Source organism: Genypterus blacodes, unplaced genomic scaffold (genome assembly GCF_046128005.1).
Source record: "Genypterus blacodes isolate CSIRO-AG114 ecotype Tasmania unplaced genomic scaffold, CSIRO-AGI_Gbla_v1 ptg000021l_1, whole genome shotgun sequence".
NCBI lineage: Eukaryota > Metazoa > Chordata > Actinopteri > Ophidiiformes > Ophidiidae > Genypterus > Genypterus blacodes.
Window position 1 is genome coordinate 2,319,062 of NW_027466834.1, and position 24,581 is coordinate 2,343,642.

At 41.8% G+C, this 24,581-nt stretch overlaps 1 protein-coding gene and 1 long non-coding RNA gene across 4 annotated transcripts in view; one reads left to right on the plus strand and one right to left on the minus strand.

Annotated features, from left to right (window-relative positions):
• The window catches only part of LOC142991870 (uncharacterized), a 271,893-nt gene extending 260,159 nt beyond the window's left edge, over positions 1–11,734 (minus strand). Inside the window, exon 1 of the long non-coding RNA XR_012961000.1 lies at positions 11,563–11,734. This is a non-coding gene — a long non-coding RNA (uncharacterized LOC142991870). The remainder of the gene's footprint in view (positions 1–11,562) is intronic.
• On the plus strand, positions 300–24,581 carry edc4 (enhancer of mRNA decapping 4). 3 transcript variants are annotated; one of them, XM_076142029.1, is made up of 30 exons: positions 300–509; positions 2,178–2,334; positions 2,802–2,913; positions 3,193–3,292; positions 3,560–3,749; positions 4,061–4,208; positions 4,647–4,751; positions 4,948–5,060; positions 5,668–5,751; positions 5,886–5,981; positions 6,267–6,366; positions 6,566–6,746; positions 6,888–6,954; positions 7,116–7,207; positions 7,869–8,053; positions 8,348–8,427; positions 8,617–8,746; positions 8,831–9,117; positions 9,208–9,438; positions 9,647–9,745; positions 10,817–10,960; positions 12,225–12,261; positions 12,731–12,878; positions 13,382–13,537; positions 14,265–14,380; positions 14,590–14,755; positions 16,826–17,012; positions 17,815–18,034; positions 18,696–18,859; positions 22,267–24,581. In XM_076142029.1, exons 1-30 carry the CDS (start codon positions 422–424, stop codon positions 22,448–22,450), a joined length of 4,167 nt encoding a protein of 1,388 aa, XP_075998144.1. In that variant the 5' UTR covers positions 300–421; the 3' UTR covers positions 22,451–24,581. The 3 variants fall into 3 exon arrangements, with proteins under 3 accessions (XP_075998144.1, XP_075998145.1, XP_075998146.1); XM_076142030.1 differs by having other exon boundaries at positions 8,698–8,746; XM_076142031.1 differs by having other exon boundaries at positions 8,701–8,746.

The following is a 24,581-nucleotide window of genomic DNA, read 5'->3' on the forward strand; positions in this document are numbered from 1 at the left end:
TTAATGGAGTACATAATTAGGGTAGAATCATGCTAGTTAATATCAATTGGACTCGTGAAATAACCTTTTGAGGAATATATTTTCATCTATATGCAGTTGTATTTAGCTGACTCTTAAATAATTGGTTAATCATTTTAGCAATGTTCTGGATGTACTTCAAAGTAGCACATTTTTTTACTTTTATTTATTTATTATTTTTTTAAACCATTTTTGCATCACACATAGTCCGGTTTAAGCCAGTCAGTGAACGGCGCGGACAGCGGAATGGTGGAAGTAGGAACCATTGACCTGACCGGTAGAGTCGGAATGTGCAGCCCGGACCCGACGGAAGTTTAGACGGTTGCTCTTGGTGAAAGAAGGAGCAACATCGCATCAAACTAATTTACCCCACAAATTCACCCAGTTTCCCCGTCCCGTATCCATGGCTTCCAATTCGAATACAGACAACGAGGATGCGACCCAGCATCTCCGGGACATCCTTAAACTGAACCGACCCGGGAACAGCGCCGGTAAGTTGAACAGGGAATGAAACGCAGCTGCGCTACTATAGGCCGCGAAGCTAATGGGTGCTAGGTAAGTTAGCTCGGACGGCGCGCGACTGTGAAATGCTAACCTAACTAGCAACTGCGCTATCTTTAACGAAAGGCCCCCAATGCGTGAAATTTTGACTAAATAATGAGTGGTTTAAGATAACAAAATGGTATGAGTTGCGCCAGAAAGTGAGACAGTGAATTAAAAGGAGCCGCCAAGAATCTTTGAATTGTCAGTGGTGTTAGCAAACTAAATTCCCATCGCTGTTACGCGTCAGTCACATTTTTTTAGCTAGAGAGAAAACAAACGCTATTATGGTACTAAGTGTCGAAAAAGAGTTAAGTGTATGTATAATTTATACAGAATGGTTTACCTCGGAATTTAAACGAGCCTCACTGACTCATTGATTTGTTTGGCTCGTATTAAGAATTAGCTTGAGCCCACAGAACTGCGTAGAAGGTGGCTCATCAAATTGGACGTTTTTCGATTGCTTTCAGTCCATTCAGGGGCGGGTAGGTAACACCGTTACCCTCCTCTGTCGTGTTTTTCAACTTATATCTCCCCCCCGAAACAAAGTCGAAACAACAACTACACCTTAATGTCTGTGCTTGGTGCCGCTCATAGATATGTGAACAGACGCTCAGAAGGAATCATCTCATTTCAACAAGCCTGCATAGCACAATGTGAACATGTTAACATTTATTTATTTAAAATAGATGCAACAGTAATGAGTATCTTGTTCTTCACGTTTTCCTGTGTTTGTAAAGGTGTTTGCAACATGGTGGGGTTCTGGTTGGAGTGAGTCAAATCTCATCTCATTATTACTGTAATTGGAGACTGTGTGTGTGTGTGTGTGTGCGCGCGCGCGCGCCATTACAATCGGCACCTTTCCTCTAATTGCCTCCACACCTGCCAGAAACATTGTTCAGGAGTCCAGTATTTGCATAGGTTATGTTTCATTTCATTACTTTTTTTTGGCATTGATGGCATTACCAAATTATATTGTACTGGTTAAATGGAACTAACCTAGCGTTTTACAGTTGATAATGACATCACCAGTTAATGACATCATGAATTTAACAGCCTGAGCATGTCACAGCTGTCAATGGTGTAAGTGTGGGGTTTTCGAATTCTAAGTTAGTTAAAATTGTGCACTTCAACACCACCAGCATTACTGAATTCAAATAGGACGACTGAAAATTAAAATGAAACTTCACCATCTTAACTTTTGTTGTTTTCTTCTTCTGTAATTCTGGAATTAGTCTCCCCAGGATTTCACCATTTTTTGTTTGTTTTTTCAACCAATATCACTGATTTGGCTGTAGAAATTTCCTGAATGAAACTAAACACAACTTCTTTACTTCTGTGTAGCGTTGCAATCAGCGCCTAGCAACACATCACCACTCCCATGTTACTTGGATACTTTACACAGCCTTCTCCGGGGCGAGGGGGGCCAGCAGCGTGAAAGTTTTCATTGAATGTGATGAGCTACTGTTATCGTAATCATGACTTTTGCATGGGTTACCATACCACCAGCTCAGAGTCAGAGAGTCTCTCGCTTCATTTTACAAAGGACAAGATTAGGAGTGAATGTGCCATCTTCATCCAGTGACCTGCAGTATATCTTTTGGAATTTCTTTCCTCAGATGTACAGTCGAGTGACAGCCAGAGAAAACCATCTTTCAATGGAGAGCTGAATGGGTTATTGGGAATTGGAGGTCTTCTAGGAGACGGTGATCAGTCAGCCATGACTGACTCTACCAGACCCATCTCAGACATGGGCACTCAGGAATGCCAGATTATGTGAGTATAGTTTCATTTAGTTTCTGGTTGAACAACAAAATAAGGCTGACTCTCTCACTCTCTTAGTACATTACACCCTGAGATTTGCATTTTAACTTACACATTTCTATAAGATTTGCAATCCATATATCTCTTTTAAGCCTGAAATAAATTATGAAAAGCCTTGCAGACCATGACCCTTTTTTCTCAGAGCTGTTGTGCAGTTCAGCATTAATCAACATGCAGGTGTGTACTTTGTCTCCAGCTGAAGCTAGAGCAGCACCATTTTAGCAAGCTACTGTTGCTTTTCCATGAAATGTCTGGAACCATTTTCAATCTTATTTTGGGTGTATCAGGTTGGCTGAGTCACAGATGAAGCACTATCACCGGCTCTCTTACCCTTGAACTGAATGGTATTTGTTAGCATCATATGTTTTAACAGAAAACTAAATCCATGTTGTACTTAAATCCATGCACTGCACCTTCAGCTGCCTTTCTGGTGATGACGGTTCCACCTGTGTCCCTATCATCTCTGAAAACGTGGAGATTGTTGCAAGTCAAGACTCAAGCATCAACAGCAAGGCTCGAGGCAGCAACAAGGTAAAGTCATCAGCTTTGAAGTGCTGCCGTTCATTAACTGTAAAACATTTGCATTATTTGGGAGACTTACAGCGGCAATAACGTAAGACAGGCGTATAGATTTGAAGGTGCAGAGGCACACACACTGTTGATGTTGTTTTGATTGAAACTTGCATCCTCTGATGACTCAGGGAATGAAATCTTGAGCCTGCTTTGTTACAGGTGATAAGCTCCAACCGTCGTATTTGTTGTGGTCATACTGTATTTATGTCTTTTTAATGGTTTAAATGTTCCCTGCAGGTGAAAATCCAGCCTGTTGCCAAGTACGACTGGGAACACAAGTATCATTATGGCAGACTGATAGCTGTGTCCAACTCCTTCTTGGCCTATGCAATCAGAGGTAAGAGTCTTGGAGTTTCCATGTAAGCATAATACAAATAGTACCTAAAATATTGAAGCTTTGTCCAGATTCAAGTGACCACAGTAATGCACTACTGTCCATCGGTCAGTGTTTTGTGTTTTCAAATATATTCTACCCAAAGGGCTTTGACTCAACAAGACCAGGAGGATAGTGTATGTGGTTGCTCCATAGAAACGATCGGTATTCACTGCCGTGGTAGCCCGGACTCCTTGCTTTTCCTTTACACTGCATCATCTCTTTCCTCAGGAGGACCCAACAACCATGCCATGATCCGTGTCCTGAGTTTGGTTTGTGCTGAACGTACGCTGTTGAAGGGCTTCACTGGAGCTGTCACTGACTTGGCTTTCGCACACCTCGACTCATCTCTGTTGGGTTGTTTAGACGAAGCTGGCAACCTGGTGGTCTGGCAGCTCACCTGCACCAGCGGCAAGATACTGTATCCCTACAGTACATTTCATACATACTTGTAACAAGTTTTGGGAGAACAAGGGGTGTTTGTGTGTGTATTTGTTGATCTTATCTCCTCACTGGTTTTTGTGAATTTCAAATGTCAAACGGGTTATTGCTGTGTAGTAGTTGCCTTAGTTTGGGGTACAAATAACTACAACTGTTGTCCTATCAGCCTCACACACAGACCTTGCCACCCTTGCCATATCAATCACTACGGTTTTGTCACAATAATGCCAGAGGCAAATCCTTCGACTCCTACCAGTCTTCCCCATTTGCCTGAACAAATATACCCTACAGAGATCAGGTGGTTGTTCATATTCGACGGCCAGAGGAGACTCCATTGAACTCCCATCGTCGCCTCATCTGGTGCCCGTTTATTCCGGATGACAACGAGGAGAACCAGGATGATGCCAGCCAGACTTTGGCCCTTTTACACGAAGACAGGGTAACTGTGTTGACACAGAATTGTTTTCAGAAGAATGACAACTCCACTGAAACAGAAAATAGATCATTTGACAGGAACATTACTCACTTCTTGTACAATATCACCACAGTCTGCACACTTCACAAATTACATACAAACTCATAAAAGAATAAAATTATAGTAGGCATCACAAAGTACTGAAAGTACTGAAAATTTAATTGAAGCATAGATTAGTATTTCAGCAACTGCAACAAATAAAACAGGACCCGTAAGATTCAGCAACATTGCTGTCTTTTAAAATTAAAAGGATTAAAAGGCAGGACTAGCCTGACAAGGACGTGTGATTGTGTGTAGTCTTCCCCTCTGTTGTTCTTCCAAGTCCTGCTCTCCACTATCTTCTGCTCTTCCTGAATTCCACGCTCCCTGTCTTCCCCTGACTGTATCCTCCTCTCCCTGTAGGCAGAGGTGTGGGACCTAGATGTCTTGAGAGCCAACAACAGTAGTTGGCCAATTGATGCCACAGACCTGAAGGATGGCCTGATAACAATCAAAGGACACACTCAGGTAAGGGTGGTATCAAATATCATATCATCATAAAATAAATTTTAAATGTCCTGATAGGATAGAATTGTTACCTTTTTACCAAAATACATGATGATTGACTTTGTATTAGCAGTTTTGCCTGTTATGAGAATGATTGGATTGTTTTCTTGGATTAGTAGCTGTGCCTAGTTAAATAGTTTAATGCCCTTCTCACCAGCGAGTCAGTGAAGGAGCCCTATCGCCAGATGGAACTGTTTTAGCCACAGCAAGTCATGATGGTACCGTGAAGTTCTGGCAGATATACATAGAGGGAACACAGGACAAGCCAAGGTAACTAAGAAAGAGTTTTTTTTATATCTTTTTGGTAAGTCTCACCTCATCACGCAAATGAACAAAGCAGAAAGTACCAAGTGTCATGTCTAGGGCTGCACCTAACGATTATTTTCTTATCTACAGATTATATTTTCGATTAGTCGATTAATCTATAGATTATATTTATTACCCATATAGCAGTTATGTCCCCCAAAATAAATATCAAACTTATCTCATTAATATATCATCTTCTCTTGAAAACAAACAAATGTAACAAAGATTTTGACGCAGGTCAGTTTGCGCTTCCGCACATCAGCCGGCTCTTCTGCCGCATTGACAATGTGCTCCGCGATGCTTTCACTTTGGACAATAGCCGACTTTTTTTCGCCGCAGCTTATTGTCCGGTTGCGTGCATGCTTCCACCTGGTGCACCCACTTTACGTCATTATGACCCGTCGGTGCACGGTTATGCAAACCGACGTATTTACGTAGTCGGGTCGTCGGTTTACGTCGACGCGTCACCCCACCCCTAGTCATGTCCATGTTGCAGTCTTCCTCTTAATGACCTTTTTATGTTCCTCCATCTGCCCGACTCCACAGTTTTCTCTGCTTTGCTCTTCTCTAGATGTCTTCATGAACTGCGGCCCCATGGAGGTCGTCCCCTCTCCTGCCTTCTTTTCTGTGACAACCATAAGAAACAGGACCCTGAGTTAGTACACGTTTACAGAACTGTAATTGCTCACATGCTTGTGTTTGTCTGAGGCTGTGCTGTGTGATATTAGCTTCATTTACTTTCTCCCTCTTCTCGCATTTGTCACCTCTGATTTATTTCCCTCTTTGCAGTGTTCCCTTCTGGCGCTTCCTAATAACGGGAGCAGACCAGAACCAGGAGTTGAAGATATGGTGTACCGTTTCCTGGACGTGTTTACAGACCACCAGGTTACTACTCTCCTTATGGATACATCTTTAAGCAATTGTTTCTTCCGGTGTGTCATTGGCAGAATCTGTGTGTGTGTGTGTGTATTGTTTGGGAGTAATAAGTGCTGAATTGAAGGCAAGTCAACATCTAAACTTTTGTCACCATAGGTTAATATTATTGTTAAATATTTGACTTGTGTATGATATCAGTACCCCACAATAAAAGGTATCATGTATATGTGACAGTACAGTCATATCAAGTGACTTTGGGCCTTTTAGATGCTAAAGATAGTGTTTTCCTCTTAGGTTCTCTCCAGATCCGTTCAACTCATCGGTTCTCCCAAGTCTCAAGGCCAGTCTGGACCTCTCTGCCGAGTTTCTCATCCTCACTGATGTACAGAGGAAGGTCAGCAGAGTGTAAACAGCTATGCAGTGTTGATAATTGTTGCATTATAACATTAAATGTACCTTATTGTGTTATCTTTATTCAACTTGTGTCATCCATATTTTGTGTGATAAAGCTATATCCATAACTTAATTGACAACTGTTGATGATCCTGTGTGTAGCAAAAGAACCATGTTGATGTCATCCTCTCCCTGAACAGGTCCTTTATGTGATGGAGCTTCGGCAAGACCTGGAGAAAGGCAATGCCCATTTCACAGCTGTGTCGGAGTTCCTGCTGACACACCCTGTGCTCAGCTTCGGGGTCCGGGATGTCACCCAGTGTCGACTACGACACACAGAGGTCCTCCCTGCAGAGGAGGAAAGCGAAAGCATTACCACAGGTCAGGCCAAGTCATGCCAAAGAACCTGTTTGAATTGATACGTTTTCTAGTAAAGTAGAGCTGGGGAAGATCAAATATGAAGCAGGATTGAAGCGTTACAGCATAACTTAGTGGTGTTTGTGTGCGTTTGCTTGTTTCCAGAAGGCAGCCAAGGACAGACAGAATCCAAGTCTGGTATTCAGATAAAGCTTTACTGTGTCCACACAAAGTGAGTTGCCATCGGCTGTTCATTGTCTTGTTTTGTTAGTATTAAGTTTGCCAAAGCTTATGTTGAGTAAACCTGTTTCATCATGTAATAGGTGTACTGATTGTGGTTGCTATGTCATATCTTTGTATTTGTCTTAAGTGTTCATCTGTACATGTTTTCAGGTCTCTGCAGGATGTCCAGATCTGGTTCCAGCCCAATTTAGGTTCCAACTCAACAGCCTTTTTGCCTCATTTGGACTCTCAGGGTGGTTTTGGTAAGTCTCAAATTCACTGCATCAGATAAAGGCTTTATCGCATTAATGGTGCTAATGGTAGTGCTAATGGGATATGAGGAAATGGTAGTGCATCTCTCCTGCATGAGCAAGCTGACCTGCACCTCACTCACTTTCATGTTCAGCATCATAATTGTTTAATTCTCGTTGGCAGCTGCCATAAAGCAGAACATAACATTCTTGAGGAATATTTAGTACTGGCCAAGTCATTGCTGATCTTCATGATTTTGAAGGCTGCTTTATGTATTTATTTCTATAACTATTCAGACTGTTCAGTTTTTCATAAACCATGATAAGTCAGGTTTGAGGATGAACATAGGGCTTTTTAGGCACTTCTAAGGATACCAGGTTATCTTTAAAGAAGATACTGCAGTAATAGTGGAAGATGTGTGATTTAAAATAAATGTCTCCACTTTTCTATCTGACTCTTGACCCTTGTGCTCATGTTTTCTTCCCCATCCTTTACACAGGTCTTTAACCATAAATTAACATTTAAAGAAATTGTGGTTCTGCGACAGTGTGCTGATATGAGCTAACATAAATGTGTCGTACTTATCCTTAAAGTGGCATGTCAAAATGTGTAAATTGGACCGTAACTACTGTCATGCAAATGAAGAACTACATCATTCAATTCTTTATCCAGCAGGTTTTGCAGACCATCTGACAGAACAAATTACTGACAAGGAGTCAGGAAGTGGCTCTCAAAATGACCTAAGGAAGATCCCATCGCTTCCTGCTCCTACTGACTTCCTGATAGGTTCAGGCACAGGCAGCAGGACGATGCCCAAGTTGATGACTCCTGATGCTTTCATGACACCAAGCACTTCGGTATGAATTCTCATTCAGCTTATTTATATTGTTTCCTATCATCAGTAAGGTCTCAAAATTGATGCCTACATCTATATAGATCAGCAATTTAAATTACAGAATGCGATTTGCCAAGTTGTCAAGGTAACCATTGACCATTGTGTTTCCAACAGTTTTTCATTAGTCACCTAGCAACACCTTGCCGTATAATGATACCTCCTCTTTGAGAGTGCTGCTAATAGGCACTCAACATGCATAACCTTTTTGGTCCATAGCTGAACAATTTTCTTACAGATACTTACCTTCTTCCTCCAGGTACCAGCCTCTCCTGGCAGTAGTGCCAGCAGCCTGACGATTGTTACTGCCACGAGCAGCAACTCTGACTCTACTATTAGGTGGGCAATTAAAAAAAGTTAAACTTGCTTTCTCCTAAAAAGAATTTGACAAATTCTTAGTCAATTTCCTATAAAGGAAAAATCTTTATAGAATGTTTCTGTGTTCACAGAATTTCCTGCTGTTTGTTCTCTGCTCACTTGTGGTAGCATCAATCTCTGAACACGTAATGTCTGTCTTATTATACGCAGAGCTGTAGAAGAACTCAGTCAGAGTCCGAACAGGGTAGAGAACAACAGCAGCAGTAGTCTCACACTCTCTGCTTCTACCAGCAGCCCAAGAGCTGCTTCTGTATTGCTGCCTGGCCTGGACAACATCCAGGTGAGACCAAACGTTCTCTCTGTGTCTCTTTAGCATTTTTCATACTTTCACTTTGATTAATACTCTCTTCTTTTCGATCTCCAGACTGTGATGTCCCCCAGCGGCCCTTTGTGTCTCGACACCCCACAAGTTTTGGATTCTGCATTGCTGCCACCACTAGCCTCACCAACCAGGGCTCGATCCCCTGACGTCATCTCCTCGGTCTCAACAGCCATATCCCAGGACATGCCAGAGATTGCGTCCCAGCTTCAGCGTGCTCTGGTGTCCAACTTGGAACCTTTGCCTCTCTCAGCCCTCCAGACAGACAGCATGGCCTCTGCTGCTTCAGCTCTACACCTCCTCACCTCACCCCGTTCAACAAACAACAGCAGGTACAAGGGTTAACAGCAGTCATTAGTCATCATATCAAAGTTCTTGTGTAATTTTGTTTTACATTTCTTACCAAATACATTTGTTTTTAGCCTGTTGCCGCCAGAGCTCGGAGGTGCAGATGGGGCTTTGGGTGGGGCAGTGGACCCAGAACCGAGACTCAGCCACACTCCATCCCTGCTAGAGATTGCACTATCACAGGAGAACACTGGGGTTGGAGGTGGGGCCTCCGATGGCAGTGTCAGCCACACACCATGGCCTGCAGCGCCTGACATCACCAGGGAAACTAGGAACAGTCTGAGGGACAATGGTCTTGGAGACTGGTAATTTCTTTCTTCCACAAATATATTTATCAGCAGACACATCCATGTCAAAAGTTTTACTAATTATTCTGAAATACTATTATAATTTCCTACGAATGTCTTCAAGATAGCTTTAAGAACACTCTTGTTTGTAGTCATTTTAGCTTTATAAAATACCTAATTTAAAAAATAAATAAATAATTGAATTGCATTGCATCTTGTGTTGTAGCTCAAGAGAGGAGCTGAACGACAGACACCCAAGTTCACCCTACCATCGGCGCTCCTATCTGTCACAGAATGACAATCGGGACCCTAGTGCTGAGCAAAGGTAACACGCATGTGCACTCACTACACACATTTGTCTTCTATTCTGTTCTGAAATGCATTCCATGTTATCTGATTTCAAGTCTAGTGTCTAGGCCAGGGGTGGCGGCTCGGCTCCAGCTCGAGTGCTCACAAACTTTTCTCTTGGTGTATAGAATTTTCATATAGTAAAATTCTAAAATGCATATGCTATATTTGGCAATACAGACAAGAAGCTGTCTGATTTTAGTATTTATTGATATACATTTTGTCATCATGCGATCCTGAGAGATGTCTTTAAGTTGCGCTATAAGAGCGTGTGGCTGCGTCTCGATGTGTGTGTGTGCGGACGAGCGAGAGAGAGAGAGAGAGAGACCGGTGGCACGTAGAGTGTTTGCGGGAGCAATGAATGTTACGGTTACGGGTTACAGTATGAAGATATGAATGTACATTATTGTATTTTTTCATATATTTTCTCTATTTTGATTTATTCTCCGTCACCTCTTCTCTATGGCTGTTTTGTTATGTTGAACCAATTAATGCCATTGATGGTCTGGTAACAGTGTGGCTCTTTGAAATGTTGCTGTTTACTGTAGCTCTTTGAGCTGCACTGGTTAGCCACCCCTGGTCTAGGCAGTCAATATTATGAAACATGGTCCACACACTGAAATTGGAAGTGCCCTCTATTTAGGCAACAGCTCCAATCTTAAAGGAAAGGTCTCGGCTGTATTTTTGTTATTTTTGCTCATTCCTACTGGTGATGGTAGTTTTTCCACAGCAACTTTTTTGTTCAGACATGGGGACGTAGCTGGGACCGTGCAACCTTTACTATTAAACTGTACTTTTACTATGAACTGTTCATTGTAAACATCAATTTGTTTATTCAAAGTGATTTGTAGTTCTTTAACATGTAGTACTTTCTAAACATTTGAAGTGTGTAATCAAACAAGCTAATTCCTTTCGGGTAGACTTGTTGTCTTACTCTCCATATTAGTAAGAAATAATGCAGTACAACGTTGTGCACGTAAAACATGTCACATGCTCATGCATCGTGGGTTAACTGTCGAGTGACTGTTTGCTTCTGTGTTTGTCCCAGTGACCCTGATGATGAGATGGCCAACTTGGCCTCACCCTCCGGAAATTGTGGTACTCGCTCTTCTCACAGACTTCCTGTGAAGGACTGGAAGACCTCACCGCGAGACTCACCTAAACTGAAGAGGAGGGGCAAGAAAGAAGAAGGGTGCGTTGATTTGTCATGTTACAATTATCACAGTTACAGATTGGTGTGTGGTACATAATTTGGTATGAGCTATAGAGATGAAAACAAGTCAAAGAAGCAAAGAGAGAACAATTCAGGATAATGAGATTGGGTCATCATGTCCCTGCGAGGGAAGCTTAACTAAGTTGTGGTAGACTGGAACTGAAATACTTGTTCCAACAATTTAATTATGAGTTGGTTAAAAGGCTCTCACCCTATCAAAGTAATTGTCCTTGGCAGGAATAAATCTGGAATGTTTGGCTAATCTGGGGAATTTAAATCAAGCTCTTAAACTATAGCAATTTACTAGCTATTTTTTTTCATTCAACCTTTTTTTGGTTTGAGCAGATTGTAGGCATTTGGCTATTGGCTGTTTGACATTGATTTCCACTGCAAATCTCTCTCTGCTTTAAGTGACAGAGTAAACAAAACTGACAAATGACTGAGCCGCCTGTCAAATATGACAAGTTAATTAAGCATAATTGAATTAAAGTTAGGAACTAAAGCTATATGGATAGTCTGGGTAATTGTTGCTTTTGTCAGTGCTTGAGTCCCTGTGGGCTCTTTCCATTACATTACATTACATTACGATCATTTGGCAGACGCTTTTATCCAAAGCGACTTACATTACATTACCACCCTTCGCAGAGGGGGGAGCAATTGAGGGTTCGGTGCCTTGCTCAGGAGCACCTCGGCAGGGGCTCGAACCGGCAACCCTCCGGTTCCCAAGCAGAAGCACTACCCACTGAGCTACTGCCTGCCTACAGAGAACACACAACACGGGGACAAAAAAACTTGTTGATGTAACTGAAATGATGTTGCTAGAGCTGAGTCCTCAGCACATCACTCAGTACAGCAATTTAAGGCAGAAATGTGTTAAAGCCATGTTGACAGGAATGGATTCAGGAGGATTCTGACCCTCTCTGAGTATACATTGTATAATTGCAACATGAGGCGAGGCCTTCATTTACATGCCTGAATAAATCCAGTTATAATTGAATAATGTATGTGTGTTACACGGACTAACAATACTGGACTTATGCCAATTCCATTGAGATTTAAAGTGCATATAATTGTGTAGTCTGCAAGGTCACAGTCACTGTCTCAATTGAAAATTGACATTGAAATCTATAAACCAAGTGTTATGGTAACTTTGAGTTGTGAAAGATTTCATCTTATGTGAACTGTGATTCCTTGATTTGAGTGTTACAGGGAAAGATAACACATTGTCTCTCATCCCTTTCAGTGACTCCTCACTGTCCAGGCAAATGGACTCTAGTCAGGTAAGCAACCACAGTCTTTGCTTCTTGGACATACTCTTTATACTAGTGCTGGGCGACGGTGAAGATTGATTGAGATATGATTTTTTTTAATGTGAAAATTGGACGAAGACTGGATGTGGAGGTAATTTCTTGTGTGTGTGTGTGTGTGTGTGTGTGTGTGTGTGTGTGTGTGTGTGTGTGCGTGTGCGTGTGTGTGTGTGTGTGTGCCCTCCACAACCCTAATGGCCAGTGTGCAACTGTGTAAATGCGCGAAAAAATTGTCGGCAGTACTTAATTAATGCGTTAACAAGATAATAACGCATTAACTTGCCCAGCCCTACTTTATACATATGTTAATTACCACAATGGTGGTAGTTGAACGCAAAATATTAAAGATAATTTGTATTTTTAAATGAATTGTCCTCAACATTGCTTTGGAAACAAATCACTTCAATTGCTTTAACTGGTTGGTTTATATTTTTCCACACAGGTGAACGCAGAGGTGCAAGAAGAGTTGTTCATGCTGTTGCGTGGCCAGCAGAGGGAGCTAGTGGACCTCCGTGTACAGATCGAAGCCATGCAGAGCTCCATAATGGCCCAAGTAGACCGTGCCTTGGCCAATCACCAGGAACAAGAACGTATCCCTCATATTTATCTTCGGTACTCAACAATTTGTTAATAAGAGGAATTGGAAATTGGCCCTTGTGTGGGTCTATGAGGTAGCCCTGTAATACACTTGTGACATGTCCAGGGTGGACCCCTCCTCTCAACCAATGACTCCCTGTGCTTAAACAGGATAAGCTGGTATAGAGGTTACATACTGTAGGTGGATGATGACTATTACATTTTGGTAACACTTGAACAGAAGATCACATTGGGACAGAGGCTCCATTTAAATTTGTGCTTTAAATTATTTCTAGGAAAGTATAATACACCATTTTAAGTCAAACTATGTTTTGATAGGGTAAAATTGTTTCATTTGTTTGTTAAACTAACAGAACGCTGCATTTACAGGACAGCGTTTTTTTATTGAGATTGGATCTCCTTTAGGAGAAATCTGTGTAGAATTACCATTGCAATACACAAGATAGCAGTGATCAATGCATTGTATCTTTGGAGCCTTGACCTTTTATGACCTCAGAGCGAAGGCTTGAGCGGATGCTGGCAGAGAGTCGCAATCAACAGCAGCAGCTCCAGGAACACCTCGGCCAGCAGCTCAGCCAGACCCTCAGCTCGGCCTTATCCAACAGAATGGACAGAGTCATCAGAGACGAGATGAAGAAGACAGTCCCACAGAGTAAGAACACATGACACACATTAGGTCTAGTTAACAAAATTACGCGAGACACAGATGGATCAGTCAAACCTCTTGATGCAGAGTGTGCAGTGTTTAACTATTATAAAGATATATAAATCTTAAAAGATGAAGAAATCCTAAGAGAAGAAGTGAGAAATTCCTCTCTATTGCCTTTCTGTGAGTAAGCCACTCTTTATGTAGACCGTGTTACCATTGAAAAGCTGATGCTTGGCCCCTGCCATTGCCAAACTAACATACAGTCTGAACTTGGTTGCACTTGTTTTTTTGCTGCCCTCCACCACCAAACTCTCTTTTGCTCACACTGAAAGCTATTTGTCCTCAAAGCTCTCAACATCATGAAGGTTTGCACCTTCCATTGAAATTTGTTTCCAAAATAGATTTGCTCACCTATTCCTGATTGTTAACTCACCTATGTTCTCAACTATGAAGGTTAAATTCTAGAAGCCACAGATCACTGCTCACTTCCCCTTGATATTACAGTTCACCTCCCACATGATGGATTTTTTTATATCGCTTTGAAAGCTCTATTATGTCCTGCTCAAAGCCCATTGACCCCCCGTTGAAAGCTTGTCTCCACCAATTGAGGGCGGCTCAACTTCATCTTTTTCTCTCTGAACTTTCCAGTGACACCAAATGTGTTGAACAGAGTTTCTTCCTGTTTCCACTCATGCAGTCTTAACTTCATCACATCTCTTCTTCTCTCCAGCTATAGCTAAGAGCCTGGAGCCAGTGACGGGTCAACTGAACAACACTGTTTCTGCTAAACTTGCTGCTGTGGAGATTTCTCTGAAGGATAATGTGAGCAAGGTGGTCAAATCAAAGGTAGGTGGCTGGTTTGCGTTGCCCATCTGCATGCATAGTTCTCCCTTATATGCAGAGGAAGCACATAATTATCTTTGTACACTGTGTTGAGTTGTAAATAAACATTGTTTAGTCCATAAGTCTTCAGGTTGCCTCAATTGTGGCTCTTGAGCTTAACATTTTAAAACCATGTCTTCTTTTCAATCCTCTCTTGTCGCACTGCTTTCCAGAATACGACAGATGCGATCGGACGTGCAGCAGCTGAAGCAATGCAAGGGCCCATCCAGGCAGCCTATAAAGATGCATTTCAGAGCATCGTGCTGCCCGTTTTCGAGAGAGGGTGTCAGTCGATGTTTGTACAAATCAACGACAGCTTCAAGCAGGGCACACAAGAATGTAAGTGAACCCGCACATGGAACTTCATCAAATCTGAGTGTAACATGTTGGCAAAAAGGTAATCAGGACACACATCTGGGCAGTGTGCTGTAATTACAACACAAGGTCAAAGTTAATCATTGTGTTGCTGCCCACGCAACAAATTTGGATTTCAGATAGCAGTATTAGCATGCATTAAAATGGTTCCTTCCACCTTTGGGTGTAGTACATTTTACATGTGGTTCACATGTTCTGTTTGAGAGAAACATCCTTGCAGGTGTTTCTCAGATATTGAATTTCGACACATAACAAACATGTGAATCTTCTTAACTGAGAAGTACATGTTTATGAACAAAGAAACAAGGATTATCTTTAGATGGATGTTTAGTTACTCCAAGCCAGGTATGTGTAACAATTCTTTGTGGTGATGCTTGTTCAGTGTTGGCTGTTTCTGAGTGTGTTGCCCTTGTTCCAGAGATCAAGGCCGGTTTATCTCAAATGTAATTAAATCATTAGCTCAGGGCCAGCATTTGTGATGTGACGGCCTGGGGCGTATTCTCGGTGGAATGCAACACCAACACCAACAAGATCAATTGAGTTATGCTGGATCTCCTAACAACCAGGACATTGCGGTTCTTCAATGGCATGTGAAAAGTTGATAAGAAGGGCTGGATTTAATTATCTAGGCCAATTAAGTGTTCCTGTGTTCATTGAGAAGGCTGTATACTGGATATAAACCATGATCAGTAAGTAATTGGTCGATGGAGATGTGGGAGAGGTGATCTTGTCCTCTCTGTCCTCAGTATTCCCTATGTCAGAGTAAGTAGTAGCACACAGGACCTCGGAAAAGGTTACATGCATAAATGTTCTACAAATCGGTATACCTTACTTTACTTTCCATTAATATCAATATAATTAAAAGACTAGTAATAGTAATAGGCTCACAATTGGCTAAACTTTGTTTTCTTCAAAGCTACTAGGAAGAAAGGTGAAATAAAAGACTTCTTCATGACTGCAGTGGTACCTTTCTACAGTATTAGTATCTGTAAGAGGAACCTCATTGAAATGATTTACTAATTTGAAACGCCCTTATTATTATTGCATCAATGTCAATTAGTTGTTCTCTTAGAAATGGAGCAGCCATGACTGGAATCGGGCCGAGTCGTTGAACTGTTCAAGCTGTGATCTAATCCTGTTTACATCGAATAAGCCTGCTCCTGAGCAGGTTTGGTGTTGTGGGCCTGTTGCTGTGACAACAACTCCAACAAGTGCCTAGAAGAACCAGGAGATCCAGGAACCTGCCAAATTGTCAACAATTAAATCCTGCTAACTCATTAATCAAACGTACTGAGAATACGACCCTAGGCCCACTGTGTTTGTTCAGAGGAGATGTACTTCAGCACACCTCTGGAAGCTGGCAACTGCATCATTTTAAGCATTTAGCAAGGATGATTTAATGTGCACAAAGGGGAAATGGTAGGTATTTTGCCTGCAGTCGAGTACGACTAGGTGTGCAGACTTGTAAAATATTCCAATTTAAATTACACTCACAAGGACATTCAAGAGTTGCAGACAGTTTTCAGTTCTGCAAATATGGACCATGTAGTACTTAGGTACATTAACATCTGCACTTCCTATTAGATGTTGTTCTGGGTCTTCAGCTAATTTCTAGTGTGTGCTGGTGTATATGTGCACTTGTTTGATTACACTGTCAGAGAGATGTTTTGTTTTTTTTAAGGCCAGAGTTAATTTTGACAGATTGGGCTGTAAAATATTGTCTCTAACATTGTGTTCTGCTCATGTATGTATTGGTGGTGCACCATTTGGGAAAACACTTTACAATATGATACTGACTAATTAAATGGCTCGATGAACTATAGTCTCAAAATTACCATATATATTACTATATAGATGAACTGATACCTTTTATGGTACCGTGTTAGATTGTATGGGTGTAATGTACCCAGTCATTTCTAACTCTGCAATTGTCCTGTGTGCAATTTAACCGCTATTTAATCTGACAGCTTAAAGTATTAGTGACCTTTACTACTATTTATGCTTGTTTGCATGTATTGAACTTGATTCCTGTAGACATCCAGCAACTAGAGACCCACATTAAGAACAAAAACCAGAAAGATCTGGAGGCACGAGACCCCATGATTGGCCAACTCCAGCAGATGATTGACGGCTTCCAGAGGTCCACTGATCAGCTGGCCAGTAACATCACAACTAGCGTCCAGACTGAGGTGCAGCACCAGATCCAGATGATGGTGGGAAAGTATGTATCCTCATTGATCACAATATCGGTTACTTGTGATTAGGAAGCTAGTTTAGTGTAACCTCTATGCACATTTAGAAGAAAGTGATTCGACACTGAGCAATCGTCATTTGTTGTGCAAATAAATCAAACTATGCTCCTAACAATGACCAGCGTAGACGCATGTTCATAATGACAGAGCAAGCGAGCGTTGTTTGTTGCTCTTACTGGATGTAATGACCAGTTTCATGATCATGTACACCCAATACTCTGAGCACTCACTTTGAAGTTCTGTTCAAAAAGAATCCTGCTGTTGATTGACGCTACCTCCAGTGATTGATCTAATTGCATTGATTGACATTCCAAGGAGACAGTTGGAATATCAGATATGCATGGCATCGGATGCCTATGCCAGCAGTCTTGGCTTTATTCACTGCTTATTGAGCAAATGTATAATGGATTGGAGAGTAAAAACAAGCAAAGCTTAATCCTTGGGCTAATGTAAGAACATAAATTCGATTGAGCCTCTTGTTCCCTTTGCAATTAATTTCACATCCTCTGGAGTTTATAGATTTGTCGGGGGTGGAGCAGTGAGAAAGAAGTTGGCAAACTTGATTTCTAAAAAGTTAAACATCTTGAAAAGGGAATGACAACAGCTGGCTAGGAAATCTGGAAAGACTAACTATGATTTGAGTAAACGCAGGCAAACTGAGCACCTACATGGCCTGACTAAACCAACAGAAGCAAAATTATGGTTAAAAATGAATTTGATATGGAAGATAACCTTTGTGTTACAACTATTATATCCCTTTTTTCCTCACAGTTTGCAAGATTCTATTCTTAGCCATGTTCAGCGCATTGTCAAAACAGTAGTGAGTCTGGCAATGAAGGAGCAGCAGGCAGCGGTCACCTCCAGCATCATGCAGGCTATGAGGTCTGCAGCCAGCACACCCGTTCCTACAGCACACCTAGATTACCAGACGCAGCAAGCCAACATACTGCAGCTTCTTCAGCAGGGCCAGCTCAACCAGGCTTTCCAGCAGGTAACACACAACGCACAGACGCCACCACTAGCATGAAAAAACACTGCCGTGTCATTGCAGACACAAATTGTCCAAATACATGGACTCAAGCAAACACAGGCAGAGCCACCAGGACTACAAGACCCAACATGCCAATATCTGGCTACTGCTGTGTGCAGTCCCACTTGCAGCTCTTTCTAATGCTGCTGACAGATAGGCTCGTGTTCGCTCTCTCTAATAACAAACATCATGCCTGAACTTCTCTAAATTTCTCTTCTAGTTTTTTCTATGATTTAGCTTTCTCCCCTGACCCCCTACCTCTCTTTGTTTTCTTCCCCTCACTGTCCATGCTTTTAAGTACGCCGCTGATTAAGTCATCAGCTATAATTTAAAAGTTTGACATGAATAGAAATATGGCTACAATTTGAATTATATTTCTCCATTCCATTTTCAAATGTAATATACAAGTTATGTATTTTATGTTGGTGTAAGTTTCCCTTCTGTTAGAGGAGCGCTACAGATGGATGTGATCAATCCTGCTTGTAGATGCTGAAGCTGAGCAAATCAAATGTTCATAAAATTTTGTAATCTGAATACAACCATAACCACAACATTACAAGATCCCCCCCCTACATATAAATGTAGTAGAATGCTCTGAACGTGTTTCTGTCTTTCTTACCAGGCTTTGTCAGCAACAGACCTGAACTTGGTCCTGTATGTGTGTGAGACCATAGACTCCCAGCAGGTGTTTGGTCAGCACCCCTGCCCTCTCAGCCAGCCTGTGCTGCTGTCGCTTATCCAGCAGCTCTCCTCTAACCTGGCAACCCACTCCGAGCTGAAAATCAGGTGAGGAAAAGGAAGTTCTTACTTTGGAACACAAACGATTGGCCAACAGATAATTTCACATGCAAGTGCTCATTTACATAATAACGACATCACCTTCTCAATTTGAAGATTTTCGGAGATTTTCAGTATGTGAACTTTCAGTGCACCGTCTCCCTTTAACTGGGTAATTAAAGCAAAACAAACAAACAAACAAACACAGCCAAGATTCGACACACAAGGGAACATTCTGTAGTTGCCTGATGAAGATGTATTACACACTTTTCCCAAATGTCTCGGATATCATTAGATCTAATTAATGTCAAAGCTGGTGGGGCTTCATATGAATTTTTTGTGTCAGTTACCTGAAAAGTAATATGTGAGTGGGACTGTTTTTATTTTTTTCTCATGTTAGACAATCAATAAGTGCCATCAAGTCCAGATCCATGTAAGGATTCAGATCTGGCATGCAACTGACACTACTGTGGAGTTGAGATGAAACTTATCTATTAGCATGCAAGTGGTTTTGACATGGGAATCATTAATAGTAATAGAAAAAGATCTCAATCTTATGAATTCATTTCTCTCTCTTTAGCCAGTGTATATTTAGTCTATACTTGTTCAGCCTTGGTGAGGCTAAGTCCTCTGAGTGCCCTTCTACTTCAATTATATTCTTTGATTCCTTTTTTATGTTTTGTGTAATCTAAAACTTGATCTAAATCTCAGCCACTTGGGCAGTTTTCATGTCCGCCACACAATCACCATGAATTAATTACTATGAATTAGTTGGTAACTGTAATATCATATACATATAAAAATGCAGAAAAGTTTCTCATATTACTGTGGGTTCCTTCGTGTCCTTGGTCTCCCCGTTAAGTAAGCCGCACTGGTAAAATTTCTAAAAGTTCCATTAAATTGATGACCTTTGAACATTTCAAACTCGCCAGTTTGTCCTTTGAAATGTTTTAATCCTGAGTTGCTTAACTTAAAAAGGTGAACACAAACATTTGCATTAGCACTGAGCACCTTTCCAGCCTGAGCTCCCCCTGATCAGTTAGTGCATTTGTACAGAAACCTTTCCTCCCCATCACATTTGCATCGGATCTCAATTATTTTGAGTCTCCAGAGTGTCCAGCGGTGCTAAAGTGCTGACCCCGCCCCCCATCCCCCCGCCCTGTCTGCAGCCATGTAGCAGCCCTGGCTGCTTGGGGAGCACAGACGGTCCTGTGAACAGCAGTGCAATTTTTAGGATGCTCTCCATCGTCTGTTCCTTTTGTCCTGTACTTACTCTTACTCTTCTTGTTCTATCCTAGTTTTTTTTGTAAGTATCTTTTCTGCTTGGGTTCTCACTTCTACTCACGACATGTTAACGTGTCCCCTCAGAGAGCCCCTGCCCTGCTCTCTTTATATTCTTTTCTCTCCTCAGTTTTACCATCCCGCCTCCCCTCCTACTCGTCTACCCCCCACTTCTTTATCGGAGCCAATTCCCTTTACAGCTTCACGCAGGGTCCATATCACCTGTCTGCTCCTGCGTTTACATTGCACCTGCCTGCTGCTGCAAATATCATTCCCGGTGGTGCCACTCTGCACCATCTGGAGGGCGAGATGGGGGCAGCAGGGTTTGGTTCAATCCAAAGACAGAGTGCAATAATAGTCAGATGGATGGCTGAGAGCAGTTTGGGAATGTGGTGGACGCACATTAAAAAAAAGATAAATCTTATTTTCATTGTTACCCAAAATAGAGTCCGACTAATGTCATGTGAGAGAAAATACATGTTGTAATGGGTTTTCAGACAGCTTGTGCTCATGTACATACATATTCCTCTTCGGCTTTGCATCAAGAGGTTTGGCATGTGCATTTTAATGCTTTACAGAAGGTAAAGGTCATTGTTGTTCTACTTCTCATAGTGTCTGAACAATCCACAAAAGAAATGAGTACCTTTTTAGAGAGAACTCAGAGAGATGTTGATATCATCCCCCCAAACTGTGGGCCAATTTTCAGGGTCATTAGCGGTCTTAGAAAGGAAATGTAAGCTGTCTAAAGAGATGCACACACGTCTGTGAGCTTGTGCGTGCGACACAATGTATTGTGTAGGATGCCTGTAATTAAACTAGGTGTATTGTAGTGTAGTGAAAGGACATGGAGTTTTTTCTTTAAAGGCTGCATTGGCAGTGTTACTGCGAGTTGACAGATATGCGTGTCTGTGGTGTGTCTGGCTTGAGGCCAGTGAAAGGTCATTAAAACTGTAAAAACACAAACACTGAGGTAAGGAGAGGCGAAATAGATGAAGCGCCGCCGGATCAAGACACATAAGCCTCTCACCGAAACAGAACAGAATTGTTTAAGCAAGGAGTTCGATGTCGGTCAGTCAAAGAAGCAAATTTGATTCCTGCACTGAGATCTGAGTGCAAATACATTGAGCTGCCTGCCAGAGAGGCTGATCAAGGACACGTTCTGTGACAGTTAAGACCCTGAAAGTGGATTTTTCTCTGCCAGCTGTTGCCACAATTGATCTATTATTGATTGACTGCAAGTAAGAATATATTATTTGAACATTATCCCAAAGGATGGATCATTGTACAGATGGTACAAAAGCCAGAATCTGACCGTTGGTGGTACAAGCCTGTATACAGTGGATCAGCCTCCTTCCAACAAACGCACACACATGGTGGAGGGTGTAGAATTTCAAATAATCTTGTTATATGTTGAAATGGTTTTAGTTTGCTGTCTGCATGTAAGGGAATCTATTTTGTTCCTATAGTATACAGCCTATTTCCTGCATTTTAGTTGTATCTGGTTTATATCTTGAGTCTTGGGTAGATAAGTAGATAGATGAACAATTTCCCAGTGAACAAACAATGTAAAACTATCACTACTTCTTCTCCTTTGTTCAAACACTAACAGCATTGTGTTTTCTTTGACAGGTGAAATTATTTGTTTTTTATTTATCTTTCAGGTGGCTAATTATCCTGGGTTGTGATGTAAAATCGGCAGTTTAACATTCAGTTTATGGTGTTTTTCATGGAGAAGAGCATGTATTTTTAGTTTTACAAGCTTAGTTCGTAATAGAAGTGTTCGCATGAGCAGTTAAAAACTACTTAATTTGCATTGTTATTCTCTTACGGCTTTTGCACTTAAACAAATTAAGATCTGGAGTTTTCTGTGTTCTGTGAATGAGTTGTTGACATGTAGCAACTTTCATCTAGCCCCTTTTTGCTCCATAAAATGGAAACGAGAGTTGTTCTAGCTTCACTTTGTGTCCTTCTGTTACCTCTGTCTCATGGTGAAGGCTGTGCATACATGTAAGCTCACATCCTGTACGTCTGCTTCATGCTTTGTTTCCTGCTCATACCTGCTAAATGTCTGCCTCTCTCAATGTTACAGCCTGAGCTTGTCCTTTAATCTGAAGTCTCTCGCTCTCTCTCTCCAGCTACCTAGAGGACGCTGTGATGAATCTGGACCACAGCGACCCCCTGACCCGAGACCACATATCTGCCGTTTTATCCCAGGTCAGACCGAAGCTCTTTGCCTTCCTGCAGCAGGACCCCCACAGTCCCATCTCTAAGAGGGCACGGCGCCTCATGATGATGCTGCAGGGTTTGGTCAACCACTAGTCCTTCAATGAAAGTGCAGCGCAGAAGAGGATTGATTCTTCTAAGATGCTCATCATAAGTCACATTTTTTTTTTTTTCTGCAAACATTTTGGAGGTCAAAGAGGGATTCTCCCGAAACGGCCTGGGACAACTTCACCCCCTGGATGAGTGTGTTGCTTGGCCGGCCACAGGGAGGGTGATGGCTTCACCGCTGAGAGAGAGAATGGAAGTCAGGAAGCAAAGGAGCAACGGCGATGAGAGAGTATTGTACAGGCGACAGTATGCTTCACCAGACACAGCTGTAAAGATTACTGAGGAACAAATCTCTCTTTCTACACTGTCTGCGCTTCATGGAGAGAAGTGGATAGTTATAAAAACAGGTACAGACACTTTGTGGGATTGATGAAGCACACTGCAGCCTGTAGGGATGCAAACCCGCCTGTGTGTTGAAGATGGGAGCAGAAAGCTCCGAAGTAACTGGGTTGCAGAATGTCCCTTTAGCCTCCTGTCTTTCTACATAACCTCAACATCACCACTTTCCCCCGCCACCCATCATTTTTTCCATTGCTGCACCAGTCCGCTGTCGAGCTAGGATGCCGACGCAGTTTTTGTTCCTCTTTCTTTTCTGGACATCCTGGAGTGTAAAACGGTAATTGTCTAGGCAGAATGATTGTTCTTGATTTCTATTTTAGAGATGTTTAATTTCACTCTTGATAGACTTTGGTTCGCTGCGTCTTTGTTCCCAAGAGGCATTCTGGTCGTCTCTCATCCTTCTCCATAGCAAAGGGAAGACGGTGAGAAGAGCCGAGAGGTTGTCGTCATTCTGTCTGCCTGTCCGATAGTAAAGATGGGGGATACCTGATGGCCCTCTGTCGTCACATCATCCAGTGAACGTTCAGTGTCGGTTTTGTTCTACCGACTTAAAGCGATTCAGCCATTTGACATGAGCAATGTTTAATTTCCGTACCGATGAAGAATCAAGACCAAAATGAAGGCAAAACAGGGTTGTAAGAGGCAAATGTATTCTGGCAGTATGGCAGGAGACTCACCGCATACAAACCAGTCTTGTGTTCCCTTGACTTATTTTCTTTCAAACATCGTTACTGGCCAACACAAAGTCTGCAACATCAACATCAAGTTTAGTTTGGAAGCAGGTGCATATTTTTAAGGCCAAATGTTTCTAAAGCATCTGCGCAGTGAATTGTTAAACAAAATGTTCCTAGATTTTGTTCCTTTTATTGGAAGTATGAATAACATTTGTGACCTTTCTTGCTGAATTAGTTTTCAGATTCCATCCTGATGAGGGTTTCTGAAGGATGAGAAATAATGACAAATATTTTTATGGATCCTCCAGGTTTCAGATTGGAATCCCACTTTAAAATCCTAAATTTCCCATCCAGGTCGGCAGCCGTCCATTCGTACAGTTCTGTACTGTAAATTCAACAAAAGCGTTCCCTGTGTTTTCTTTGTATGTTGATCGTTTTTATATACATTTCGTATTTGTAAGACTTGTATACTTGTTTAAGAGTCGCAAACTAGTTATAATACCTAATAAACGCTTCCTAAATGAACAAATTGTTACCAATGCTTTTATTTTATCAGGATATTCCAATTGAAAGATTGTAAGCTGAATGTACAGCTACTGCCTTTGGGCTGTAGGGGGCAGCACTTGGTTGGACTGCAAATACTCCCAACTGCTTGTATTGAATTCCTAGTGTTCCCATTCCCACACATCAAAAACCTGTCTTTAGGTTGTCAATGTTTGTTTGTATGACTGTTGTGTACAGCCCATACATACCTAGAGTGTGTGTGCTGGGCTCTGCTGGTTATCAAACACTTCTGTTAACTGGAGCCTCAAGTGTTCACAGTCTGAGAAGTTTGAGTTTGTCGAGCAAAGTGCCTTATTGTTTTATCATGTAGGTTCTATGAGAGAGATGACCTGTAATGAAGAGTTGATATCATGTTAGAGTACTTTGCGGTCTAACTATGACTCAAGCAGCACAGCACGTTTTTTTGTTTGCGAACACGACCAAGATTACAGATCAGGACAGATATTTGTGTAAAGTTTCGACTACTGTAGGTTTGAGACACTGATTGTTGGCTTTCGACAGAGTTCACCTTTTTATTCAATAAAGTTCATGTAAGACCCAGA

Coding starts and splice junctions, on each gene's coding strand:
- edc4 (XM_076142029.1), top strand. CDS start 422: ATGGCTTCCAATTCGAATACAGACAACGAGGATGCGACCCAGCATCTC. Junction 4,752..4,947: donor CAATCAAAGGACACACTCAG/GTAAGGGTGGTA, acceptor CCTTCTCACCAG/CGAGTCAGTGAAGGAGCCCT. Junction 7,208..7,868: donor GGACTCTCAGGGTGGTTTTG/GTAAGTCTCAAA, acceptor TTCTTTATCCAG/CAGGTTTTGCAGACCATCTG.